Raw genomic sequence first — 12,403 nt, forward strand, 5'->3', positions numbered from 1 at the left:
CTTTGGCTACGGTCCTCAGGGACGAGTGACTTTGCCTTCCCCGTGGAGCACTGACCTCACTGCAGTTCTGCGTAGCCTTAACAAATGTAAGACAGAGGCGTACCGTGCCTCTATCTTACATTCCTCTATCCGCGTGGATCTGCATGACCCGATTTCTTCGAATACTGGTGTTTTTACGTGAAAAAAAAAAAGACTCACCTTCTGTTGTTTTTATCTTTTGACCCTCTTTGGGTTCATTGAGGGACGCAGCAATGGGTTGGCATGTCAAACGCTATCACCACTGCCAAACGCAGTGGAATGGTTCAGGTTCAACCGTCCCCCTCGATGCTTGACGACGCAGTAATGGCGGATTTTGTCAAGTTCGCGCAACCGACACTAGAGGCGCTGACTTTCATAAAGGGTCTATTGCTCCAGAATTGCGTATGTGCTTCTCCAAAGCTGCTCCAAAAAGTTATTTTTTCCAGTATAAAGGTGCTTCATAACGAGATTTTTTTCTGCTCCAAAAATTCCTCCAAACTCAAAACTGGCAGGACCACACCCCTGTAATAGCATAAAGTGTACTATAAGTAGGTCACTCGTACTGGCGATTCCACTGGGTGTACACTATTGACAAGAGTATGAGTTCCTGAGAGTCTACTTACCCAAACACTTCTCTCTTTTTTAGGTCTGAAGAGCCTGCAAAAGAAGAGAACGCCACACCCCCAGACATCGAGATGAAGGTATGGGCTACCCTCTGTGCGGTGCTGTGAATTGTCTGTCTTTCGGCGGTCTTTGAATGCCTAAATATTGTTGTCACACATTTCAGCAGGAGGCCCCAAGGAGTATCTCTCCCCCCAAGTTCAAGGCACGGAGGATATCCACTGCTGGTAATACACTTGTTTTATGTATCTCGATAAGCACACAATACTATGTGTAGTGCTAGTAAATGGTTTGCCAAGTCTCTGCTCGCTTGCCACATCAAGAGACTTTCCCTTTGTACCTTTAGGGAAAAAATATGCGGCAGTACTTTGGTGACATTCGACAAAATCATCATATATACAATAAATTTTGGGTCAGTAAATCTCAGTTCAGTTGCTAATGTACCAAGACTTGTGCCATGACTTATTACGAGAAGATCAGTGGTTGTCGCTATGGTCACGTGGTCGCTTACGCCAACTAAGATGCCACCTGTGATGTGGCGGTGACACTATATATCATTCAGTCGTGGCGCTTTTGCGTCTTAAGTTTTTCCCAAGTTACCCTTGCTAAGAATGCATTAAATCTAGATTGTCAAACTCTGGAGGTGCGTTGCCTCGCAGTCTGCCTCAATTGCCCTGGTGCCTCTTGTGCTCTCTGCTCCAGCATTGAAGAGGGAGTCCAGGGATAAGGAGGACAAGCCTCAGCGCAAGAGACGGTGGGGCTCAACCAACGTCGTGGTGGGACCTTCTGTCAGCATTTCCACCAGCGCACTAAAGGTAAGTAGCAACCGCTCGACTGCTTCATCCTCTGGACGTGTCACCGAGGGAGCTCTTTGGAGTGGGAGGCTGCAATGCCGTCTAGTGGACGTAGGCTGTGTCGCTGGGGCGGAGCGAGGAATGGATGCAGGAAGGGCATGGGGGCTCCTGTGTGGTCCTGCATACGACCCTGTCTGCAGGACCTGATTCCCGACCTGGAGCCTGTGGCCAGCAAGATGAAGGAGGAGTCCCTGGCCTCGGTGCCCGAGGAGCCGGTCGCCTCGGCGGATAAGCCCGTCACCGACAAAGGGGAGGACGCGGAGCTTGCCAAGACCTCGGACGAGCCTCCGGCCAAGGTGCAGGCCGTGGCAGCCCCCGTGGTGCAGCCCAAGGAGGCCAAGCCAGTCGTGGAAGACGGGCAACCCGTTTCCGAGCGGAAACCCATCCACGCGCTTGCAGACAGGGCTCCGCTCTCCAGAAGGTGCGTCGTAGCGCGTGTGTGCCATTAGTGCGCATCAATCTCGTGTGGAGGCAAACCTGCGGGAAGCCAACATTGTTACGAGACACTAAGGTTTCAGAACTTGATGTTGTCCCATTCAAAGTTGGGAAGCAATGTTCTGGAAAACTTTCCTTGCAGCTAATTACTGTCTTATCCTGCTACAATGAAATTTCTGCGAGAAGTTTGTTTTTATAAATAGACGTAAAATTGGGAAACAGCAATGATATATTAGTTGTGCTGGCACATTTTGCACTTCAAAAAAAAAAAAGTGGTCTGATGTGATTTTTGCAATTGGAAAGCAATTGCACCATAGCATCATCGTCATGGGCACCAACAAAAGTTCTGATAATTTAGAAAGCGTCCATTACCTGTGTTGTAGGTACTGGAGCAGTGTTGTCCTTATCATTTGAGAAATCACCATCGTGAACGCTTTCAATGATTTGTTTTTCATTGATCTCTCAAATGAATTCTTGTCGGCGTTAATGCCGACAAAGATGTACCAAAATCGCCTGCGATATCTGCCTCCTTTTTTCACTTCCCACTTTGGCGATAATCTGTCTTCTCTTCAAAAAGGAGATAATTTTTCTTCTTACAGGGCAGCGCCATGCTGTCACGTTTGCCAGTGTTTGCCGTTAACCACACCAAATCATTGTGCGAAATCACATGCTAGCTGCTATTGACCGAGAACCACATGTTGTCGACACGCCATGCACGGATTTGACTTGGCATGTTGTATACGTTGCCAAGCAGTCACGTTTTTCAGCGACAACCAGAGATTTTCTCAAGAAGAAACCTCGTGCTATTTGCTTTTTGTGAAATACCAATTTTTCCAGTGCCATTTTTACGTTTTGTTTCTTGATACAACTACTTCGGGTTGTACTTGCATGAGTACAAGATTTAAATTGCCACCATCCTGCCAATGCGCTGTAATTTTTCAATGAACTAGAAATCAAGCACACAATCGTTAGTCTGTCGCTCAATTCAGAAAATTATCCGAGTTCAATATGTCTCGAAAGAAAAATCTTTTCATACGGTGGTAGTTCTTGCTTTCTTGCCGATTTTATAGCAGAATTATATGAAAATATTTGTGTTTTCGTGTTATGTCAGACAAAAAATTCCTCGATCTGAAAGAAAGCAGATTAGCGCCCAATTAGCGCCAAATATGTTAAAACGTCATAAGAGCAAAGCTATGTTTCCATTGAAAATGAATGGATGGCAAGTCGCGCATGCAGTGCGCAAGGCATAAGAACGGGAGCTCGCAACCACGGGACACTTGCGGGCTGCTTCCCAGAGAGTCGTGGTCCGCGTGTTTGAGACCCCTGCTCTAGCAGAATGCGACTGTACTTGGAGACGACTAGCACCCGCTGGCCAAAGTGGATGCCGTTTTCTTGTTCAAAATTGATCAAACTGAATGTTTGGGATACTGTTGCTGAACTCTGGCATGACATCTTAACTGCTAGGCTGTCGGGTAGGGTGTTTGGCTTTCCGGGGTACATAATTTGTCGGGTGAAGGCCTGTCTAAACAGGCTACTACAAAAGTCGTCAGGCCACACAACTCCTGCAAAAATCGTCAAAATATAACCGTCCAGCAGTCGTCGGTCCAATGTCTGTTTGGACACCGGCCAAGCCAAATTCACGACTTTCCTCCTCGCCTTCTCCACTTTTCTTCGTCGGTGCTCGTCAGACTTGACGTCACATGACACCTGCCAATGGTGTGCCTGATGCCTGTCTAGCTCCCGCGGCTCACGAAGTCGCCGACCTTGCTACCGCCGTCACCTCGGCAGGGAGGCCAAAGCGGTCCGGCTTCGGGTGGATTTGGGAGATTCCTGCGTCGAAGCGCGCGTTTCGGCTGCCCCGGCTCAGCTTTTTTTTCCTTAAAATCTATGCTCGTAGTTCGAAAAAAAAAAAAAAAAAAGTGCAGTGCACAACAGTGAGACTTTCAGTTGTATGTAGAAACACTGAGAATATACATTTATTAAATTCCAAACCAACCAGGTTTGTTTGTCTATCCAAGGTACGTTAGGAACAAGAGCCACGGGAATCCGATCCAATCCACAGAACTGCTGGAAGATGACACGACCTTGGACACGACGTGCGCTCGCCTGGCTTGCCTCCTCACACTCGAGTCTTCCCTTTCCCGTTTTAGGGACTTCCAAAGCGGCGGAGGCCTTGAGCAATTGACCGACAGCCAACAGAGCGTGTGAGTAGCTCTCAGGACCCACGTGATGAGCAGAGCAAGGCTGCCGTGGAGGAAGCGAGGGGGATATTTGACGGGGGGAAGTTTCCCCCTGGCAGATTTGACAGGGGGAAATTTCGTCCCGACGACCGGAAGCGGAGCGCCGCGCGATTTGCCGGAGGCGTGAGTTTTGTAGTGTCCTGTTTGGACAGGCCTTGAGATGGCTAGTGCTTATTTTTCTCTTCCTGTAGGTTGGGTAGTCTCTGGGAATTTTGTCTATGATGCTGAGAGTGGGAAGGGGAGAGGCTTGTCTGGGCAGTTGCACAAAGCTTTCAACTTTAGTGATCTGAGGGTGCTGGTCGTGGGTAGCCTCAAGTGGGGGAGAAGACATGTGAGCGGGATGCTGAAGTCGTAGGGCCCCTCGCCTCCTTCCTCGGTCCTTTGCAGAGCCAAGGAGGAGAGCGTACGAAAAGAGCCAAGTCCAGCCAAGAACCCGAAGACGCGCACCCTGTTTGTACGCAACCTGGTGCGGCCCTTCACCCTGAACCAGCTGAAACAGCTGCTGCTGGAGTTTGGGGAGACTGTCGACTCGGAGTTCTGGATCGACAAGATCAAGTCCAAGTGTTTTGTCACGGTGAGCAGGACGTGCGGTCCCTCCACCGTGACGAGCGGCGCTTGTCTTAGCAGACGTGTGGAACATTACTGTGTTGTTTCAGTATACAACGGAAGAAGAGGCAGCCAAAGCAAGGGAGGCATTGCACAACCTTCGCTGGCCCCTATGCAACCCGAAGATTCTGCACGTGGACTTTTCAACGCCGGAGGAGGTGAGTTTACATCATGGTCTGTTAGGAAAAATCTTGCCCTCGTCAACCCTTGTTTTTCCCTCGTTTCTTCCCCAACAGGAAATAACCCCTTCTTTTTGCCTCTATGCTTGGGATTAGAAAAGATTAGTCCAGGGGCCAGTTAGTAATCCCCAAAAGAAATGCAGAGTGCCTCCTTTCTTCCCCTCTGTCTCCCCCACCCCATACCCTGACGCGCAGAGTGAGCAGGGTCAGAAGATTAAAGGGAAGCGATTGATTGGTTCAGTGAGTGTCAGCTGAGGGCTGAACACGTAAAACTCTGGAAAGCCTAGTCGGGGATTTCTCCCACGTGCTGACACTTGCTTGCCCCATTGAGTTTCTCCCGTGGTTCATTCACTACTGACTAGATAGCATCTTGCCGCCAAGAAAACATTGACAGTTTTTTATTCTAAACATCTCAGTTCTTTTTGTTAGTCTTTGCTTCGGAGGACAAAATATTTATTTATTATAAACTTTACTATTTATTTCCGCAACCGCATCAAATACTGAAAACAGCTTAATTCTTGTGAGGACTTCATTTCGGTAGAATTCGCGCTTTAAAAATATTGAGAAAAAATTGATCGCACAAATAGACCGCTCCGTGGTAACGAATACACATCGAAACCAGCTCTATCGTAAAATTTTGCTCCTGCGAAATATTCTTGAAATTCATACTTGGCGAAACCTGTGAGATATTGGACCCGCAACAATACTTGTTTCTAGAACAACAGACGTGAAGGTCTCAGAGTCTCCATTCCACATCCTTCTAAAAAAAAATGTAATGCGTGACAACAGATGTCATAGCAGGGGCGCAGCTTCAGCTTGGCGTTCTCGCCGAGGTTGGCATGATAATGTTCGACCCTCTTCTAAAAGAAACTGCATATAAAGGTGCTTCACTGGGCACTATGACCATGAACGCTCTGGCTTCTGAAAGACCACTGGGTTTCCCACAACCTGTAACAAGCAAAAAAAAAAAAAAAACTCTTACAGCGTCATGCGAGACGTCATCAGTTGTAGGCGACACATCTGTGCTCTAGAAAATGCTAAAGATCTCACAGGACAATTTATTTGTGCTAGAGAAAGTGAGTTAACCCTTTTTGTCCGAGTCGAGCGAATGGCGACAGCCCTTTTGGTGCCCACTTCCTGCCTGTGTGCGATGCCTGTCGTTAAGCTCCGAAGGGTCAGAAGCCGCTCAGACGCTTAACATGCGGGAAGGAAGTGGGAGGGGGAAACAAAGGAAAAGAGTTTGACGTCTCGAAATTGAAGCATGTTTTGGAATTGCTTCTAACTCAAAATGAGTCTGGGTAGAAATATTGTCATCTTTTTTTCAGTGCCAATTTATTTTGTGACTCGCATGTCCTATGAAGGCACTCCTACCAAATGTTTTTTGGGAGTTCAGTGCCTTTTCAAAATGTGCCAAATAGTGTATTTGCTTGAGTAATAGCCACACTTCTTATGAACAAGGCCCTTGCACATACTCTCCTGCAGAGCACACATCCAGCCAGTCATCGCATTCTGCATAGAAAAAACTTGGGCGAATGTCAAAGTCGAGAACACTTTTCTCCGTAACAATGCAATCCAAGCAGATGGCAATTTCGTGCGAGGGTCTTATCTCTGTCCCGTAAATCGCTGCCATTTTTCTACCGATCACACCGATTCGTTATCACTGTGCTCAGCGGGAAAGCAGAACCACAGGCCCTGTTCGTAAGAAGTGCGGCGTCACAGGAGGTGTCATGCTGTTGGACGTCACCATCCTGACGGTTAAGTCTAGAAGTCGTGGCAAAAAGTTGAAGCAAACGCGAGCAGGGTTGCCGCAACGTGGCACTTACGCGACGTCATGGGGCGGCCACTTTTTGAGACGCGGTAAACACGTTGGTTGGAGGCGCGAGCACCATGACGGCGCCTTTGACGCCGGTCGAGACACGCTAGTGCTGCGCCACTGCGACTGCTCTTCCACAACCCAGATGGCGCGGCAGAAGGAGCCGCCCGCCCCTCGGCCCCCGGCGCCCCTCCCGGCCCCGGCGATGCCCGTCGCCCCCGACCGCTCGGCTGCCCCGGCCTTCCACCGGACGGTGGAGGTGGAACCGCGGCCCCCAGGTCGAGACGTTCGAGAGGCGAGAGACCCGCGCGAGGTGCGTGGCACGCGGGACACACGGGACGTACGTGACGCACGCGACGCACGCGACGTGCGAGAGTCCCGCAACGTTCGAGAGAGCCGCGAGCCCAGAGATGCCCGCGAGGGCAGGGGAGACCCCCGGGCACTGCCGGTGCGGCTTCCCGTGCGCGAGGAGCACCGGACTGCCCCAGAAAGGCAGGCGGCACCCGCACCGAGGAGGGTGCCCATGCGGGAGTGGGACCGGGACAAGCTTCGACAAGAGACTCCGCCCCAGGAACAACGCCCCCGCCCGCCCAAGGACGTGAAGGACCGGGCGCACACGCCCGACAAGAAGGAGCGACGCGACAAGAAGGGTGGGCAGCCTTCCTTTTCTTGTCTTTCTGGGGGAGCTAATATGCTCAAAGAACCGTTTTCTCATGCTGCGCGACGCCACTGTGACAAACGTACACTAAAGCTGGTGACAGCTGAAAGAGCCAATTCTTCGTAGTGATATGGCTCGAGTCGCATTGCTCCGTATCATACTTTATTTAGCAGATTTAGTTGGGGCCAAGGACCAATGCCTACACCTAAAGTAGAATGGCCTGTAGTTGCATCGTTAGTCAAAAGCCGAGTAGGGTCGAACCGTGACCCCTTTTCGACTTCAGCTGCTATGTCTGAATTGCTCGTTTTGGTTAGCAAAAGCGTTGATTCAAAATATGTGGCTGGTGCGCAAACATTTGCATCTGGCAAAGGAAGCTTGAATCGTCGTGGGTGTGGTGCAGTGGCAAAGCGCAAGCAAGAGGACACGCCAGCCAAGCTGCTGGACGACCTGTTCCGTAAGACCAAGGCCACGCCGTGCATCTACTGGCTTCCCCTGACGGACGACCAGGTACTGTGCTCCGACCGTCGGGGCCAGGGCAGTTCTCGAGTCGACCTGCCACTGCTCCCTGTGGTCCTTGCAGATAGCGCACAAAGAGGAGGAGCGCAAGCAGCGGCGCCTGGACCGCGAGCGCCGCCGACAGCAGCAGCAGCTGCAGGAGGAGGAAGATCGGCGCAAGCGGGCCTTGGCACGAGACCTCGACTCCAAGGCACGGGTATGAGCCAGTTCATCTCCACTACCCACTTGTTTAAATTGTGCATCTTCACCGCGTTTGCTTTTCGTGCTTAATAGTTAATTCTCTCGTCTTCAGTTGTCTGGCAGGTGTTATTGCAGAGAGGGTCTTGAATTTATTCGATGCACCCCTTGGGAGGGTCAACTTTTGAACCCTTGGCTTAACATTAATGAAATTTACGGGGTAGGCTGGTGGTCGTGCTAGAGGGTGCATAACAAAATTTCAAGTCTGTCAGTTAAGTGGGAAGGAAATTAGGGCAGCTTCTATCCGCAACACCCCTACATTGTTTAGTTAACCTATCGTCGGAAAACTGTCACGATATTCAAGATTTTTATTCGCTAGATATGTAGCAGAATGCCTAGGAGGTGCGCCTATGGAAAGTGTTTTGTAAAAAGGGCTCATGATAATCTCTGCACTGATAGATTTTAAAGCGGGATATCAAACATCTGCACTATAATATCTTAGTATAGGAAAAGGCATGGAAGGAAGCACTCACAATCACACTTCTTTTTTCTGTTGTCATTGGCAAGAGATGCTTACTTATGGCGTGTTGTGTGCTTCTCTTGTGGCTCTGCCGGAAACTCTCGCTAAACTGACACCCTGTCGACACGCGCAAATCACATGGAAAAATGTGCCTCGTGTATCAGCCTTTAGAATAGACTGCATTCTTTGCGTTGATTCGTTCGACTGAGGAACCCCTTCTTTGCACCTATGGCACGGAGGTGGGAGGACAGTCACTGAATCGCAGCCTCTTTTCTCGGGCACCCAGGACTCCAAGCGCACCGGTAGCCACAGTCCCGTACGGAGGCGCTAAAGCCTCTCGGAGGCCAAGCAACCGAGCCAGCAGGCGGACGCCTGCAAATTGCTCACAACCGTCGGCGAGCAAAGATGAAAGCGCCACCGACCACCGTTTCCCACCGCTCATCCACATGCCCCCTGAGGTCTCCCTCCGCCGTGGGCAAGGTAGTAGTGCTTTCTTTAGGAGCTGCCTCCCCTCCCCCACAAAACTGTCCTTCCTTCTCTTCCTGGGTCCCCTCCCCCCTCCCGGTCCCTCTGGTCTGGAGTAGCTCATTTCAAGGTGTGGATGGTGTGTGAATGCACAAGGGCGCTTTGTTACTTGGAAAGAGGACGGCCTCGCAGTGGAGGCTCTTTTTCTCTTTGCAACCACTCTGGTTGTAGCACAGTTCCTTTGTTTTCTTTGTTCTGTCAGAGCAGCGGGAGTTTGGAGGCGACCATTAGCTTGTGTGTGGTGTGCATGAAGTGATTGGGCATGCTGTTGAGGCTTAGCTTGTGTTTCTGCCCATTGCATCGAGGTAAGTATGCTAGCGGCAGAAGGGCTGACCAGAGGGGCGCTCCCTTCCCTCTTTCTTCCTACCCCGACCTCGAGAGTGTAGTGAGCGGCGGGCGAGGCCAGGGTGGCCTCGTGTCTGGGGGTGGCGCATTGTACGGCTGTCCCTTGTCTGGCCGGAAGGGTGGGGCGGCCACCCCGCCTGGGACCTGTCTCATCGCTCAGTGTCTCGTTGCAGATAATGAGGGTGTAAAGGGTTCCACCATCTGCGGTTCGAGCGGTTGCGTACGAGCGGGGCTTATTTAGCTGCCACCAATCCTCCCGCACACGTCCCCCTGGGTTTGCCAAGAGAGGGCGAAAGAAAGCTTCTCTGACGGTTGCTTTGGGTGTGTCCCTTCGCCGGTGCGCGGTCCCGTCCGACTGGTGCGCTCCGAAGACGATCCTCATCGCCACATGCACCATCACTCATCGTCGTTTCGGACTGGTGCCTCGTTCTTGGTGCATCAATTTGGTTGCGGAGAACAGTACGGTACAAGGCACCACGGACCTCCGCCCCGCAGTCGGCGACCAAGACTGCTGCTTTGTATTCTTCACCACAGACTCTCTGGAGATTTGTGATCGACTATTTTAGTGCTGTTTTCTTCATTGTTCTCATCTTTTGTGTTTGGTTTTTGATGCCGATTATTAATCGGTCGTCGACGCCATCATTTGTGAAAGCACCGCCACATTGATGAATCAATCGTGTCCGCCATCATTCGTGAAAGCACCGCCACACTGATGAATCAATTGTGTCCCGTCTGTATAATCACCTTGACTCTTGGCCTGCGAGCCAAGCTGTAAATGGCTGTCTGAAAATTATTTGGAGAGACTTGTAAATTGAAACCATTGTTGTTGTTTTTTCCTTATTTCGTGCTAAGAGAATAAAACCAAGCTGTAACCTGAAATAAAGATAGTTGGATTTACCCACATCCGCCCATGCTGCGACTATGCAAAGAGCCACGAACTGGTGCGTGCCTTTGAGTGGCCTTGGCGAGTGCTCATGCTGACCTCTAGAATGCCACCTTTCTTATCTAGTTGTATTCTGGACCTAGTGTGAAGAATTTCACACTTCTCGAAGCTATTGGTCCCAAGTTAGTGGCGAGGTTGACCACACTGATAGATTTTGTGACGGTGCTGTGCACAGCCTTGTTTGTGCCAGTCGTCTCATACTATCGGAAACAATACGAGCGTGAACGCGCCTCTTCGGCGACAAGCAGAGACACGGTCACGCTCGTATTGTTTCCGATAGTACATTGGGCTGCCGTAGGAACATACTAAGCACAACAACGGGGGACAGTGCCGGTCCATTCTAACCCACCTGAGCCAATCTGGCATTTGTTGAGCCAGCTGAGCCCAGTCACTATTTGCGCCGAGATGCTCACACTTGTTTCCGTTCATGATCTTGACCACATATCAGTTCCAAGATGCATCTAAAAATAACAATGGAAGCTTGTAGTCATCGCGTTATTAAACCAACACTGTTGCAGGTCACACTAACAATGCAATTTTTGTCAATAAAAAAAAAATTCAAATAAAGACTTTACAGCGAGCGTTTGGCCAATCACAAATTCACCACAGCGACGCTTTGGTCGTCATTGAAAATATGAGAAAGACGGCATCTTAAAAGTCAAATTTGTTAATTGCATTAAGTACTTAGTTTTTAAAAAAATTTCGCAAAGAGACTTAAAACTGCTTACATGTAGGAATGCTTTCACATTCCTACAAGCAGCACGTCACTTTTTTCTTTTTCACACGGCTTTCTTGTGGTGACATTACGCTCCCGCACTGCGCAGGCGTGGCAAACCCTGTGGGCTTCTTGTCTGCTTCTGTGATGAAGCATCTGTATTGCTGTGCTTTTCTTGGCGACTTATTTCTGAGGCACATGCTTGACAAATTGGTGTGACCATATTTCAGGCACAACGACGCTGCTTTTTCGCGTGATTGGACAAGCGAGGCTTTCGCCTTAAAACCTTGGATTGAAAACCTTGGCTCTCAGCATTATCAAATTTGGCAATTTTCGCCACACATCTCTCATTATGCTACAAAATGTGGGTCTGAATATTATTTAACAAAACTTTTAGGAAACATTCGCCGGCTATTTATTGTTTACGATCGCGGTGCTGGTGAGGTAGGCTCTTACCCAATAGGCGACGTGGATTCGGCTGACGTGCTCCATTTCTGCGGATGCATCGTAGTGAAAAGGCAGAGCTTTCGAAGGAAAGAAGTCGCAAAAGAGTCCAGTTTTCTTTTAAAAGTTCTATAGCAAATAATTTTTTTTGGCTCCCTAGTTTTGTGTTTTTGTGTTTCTTTTCACACCTTTTACGACGTGCGGTGGATGAAATTCGATTTTTAAATCATTTCATGGTCCCTTTAAGCAACACACAACACCATACGGTGTTGTGTCTGTCCTTGTTCCTTGTCTCCGGTTTTAGGTATTGTATTGCTTAATATTCGCCAGCCTGCCTGTGCCCTAACTCTTCTCCCAGTGGTTCTCGACCATTGATGTCTTGCGGCCCCTTGTGGATCGGCTGCGATGATGGAGGACACCGTTTGTGTTGAGGGGAAGGTATAGGTTAATTATGATAACGATTTAATAAGTGGATATAACTAAGGACTAGTGTGAAGTAGACTTCTCTCATTGACATACGAGAAAACTCGCCCAAAAATTGGAACATTTCTCAATCGGATAAAAGACAACTCTTATTGCCGGACTTGACTGACAAGACATGGCTTCATGGAAGCCTAGAATGCCTTTGTGCACCCCAAAGGATCCGGGACCCCCATTTGAGAACCACTGCCCTAGGCTATAAATGCCTCTTTTTGCCAAGATTGCCAGTTATTCTAGTGGTGATGGCCTTTTGAAGATCAGGTTTAGCTAGATTCAGCTTTTGCCAAGCTTTGCAAGGGAAGTTTGGCAGCCAT

At 49.5% G+C, this 12,403-nt stretch overlaps 1 protein-coding gene across 4 annotated transcripts in view; it reads left to right on the top strand.

The window, feature by feature from the left end:
* LOC8028776 (serine-rich adhesin for platelets) overlaps nucleotides 1-10,408 on the top strand; it is a 32,403-nt gene extending 21,995 nt beyond the window's left edge. Inside the window, exons 7-17 of one of the 4 annotated variants that reach the window (XR_005717850.3) lie at nucleotides 665-719; nucleotides 806-866; nucleotides 1,342-1,454; nucleotides 1,634-1,914; nucleotides 4,556-4,742; nucleotides 4,825-4,932; nucleotides 6,912-7,416; nucleotides 7,825-7,931; nucleotides 8,005-8,136; nucleotides 8,924-9,117; nucleotides 9,681-10,408. Coding sequence is in view for 2 of the 4 variants with exons in the window: in XM_029986958.2 (XP_029842818.2) it covers nucleotides 665-719; nucleotides 806-866; nucleotides 1,342-1,454; nucleotides 1,634-1,914; nucleotides 4,556-4,742; nucleotides 4,825-4,932; nucleotides 6,912-7,416; nucleotides 7,825-7,931; nucleotides 8,005-8,136; nucleotides 8,924-8,968 (1,594 nt within the window). In the remaining 2 variants the exon portion in view is untranslated. Of the gene's footprint in view, nucleotides 1-664; nucleotides 720-805; nucleotides 867-1,341; nucleotides 1,455-1,633; nucleotides 1,915-4,555; nucleotides 4,743-4,824; nucleotides 4,933-6,911; nucleotides 7,417-7,824; nucleotides 7,932-8,004; nucleotides 8,137-8,923 lie in introns of all 4 variants that reach the window. The other 3 variants (XR_005798984.2, XM_029986958.2, XM_040221200.1) reach the window with 3 other exon arrangements.
* The last annotated feature ends 1,995 nt before the right edge of the window (nucleotides 10,409-12,403 follow it).

Source organism: Ixodes scapularis, unplaced genomic scaffold, assembly GCF_016920785.2.
Source record: "Ixodes scapularis isolate PalLabHiFi unplaced genomic scaffold, ASM1692078v2 PGA_scaffold9__187_contigs__length_104089568, whole genome shotgun sequence".
NCBI classification, from domain to species: Eukaryota; Metazoa; Arthropoda; class Arachnida; order Ixodida; family Ixodidae; genus Ixodes; species Ixodes scapularis.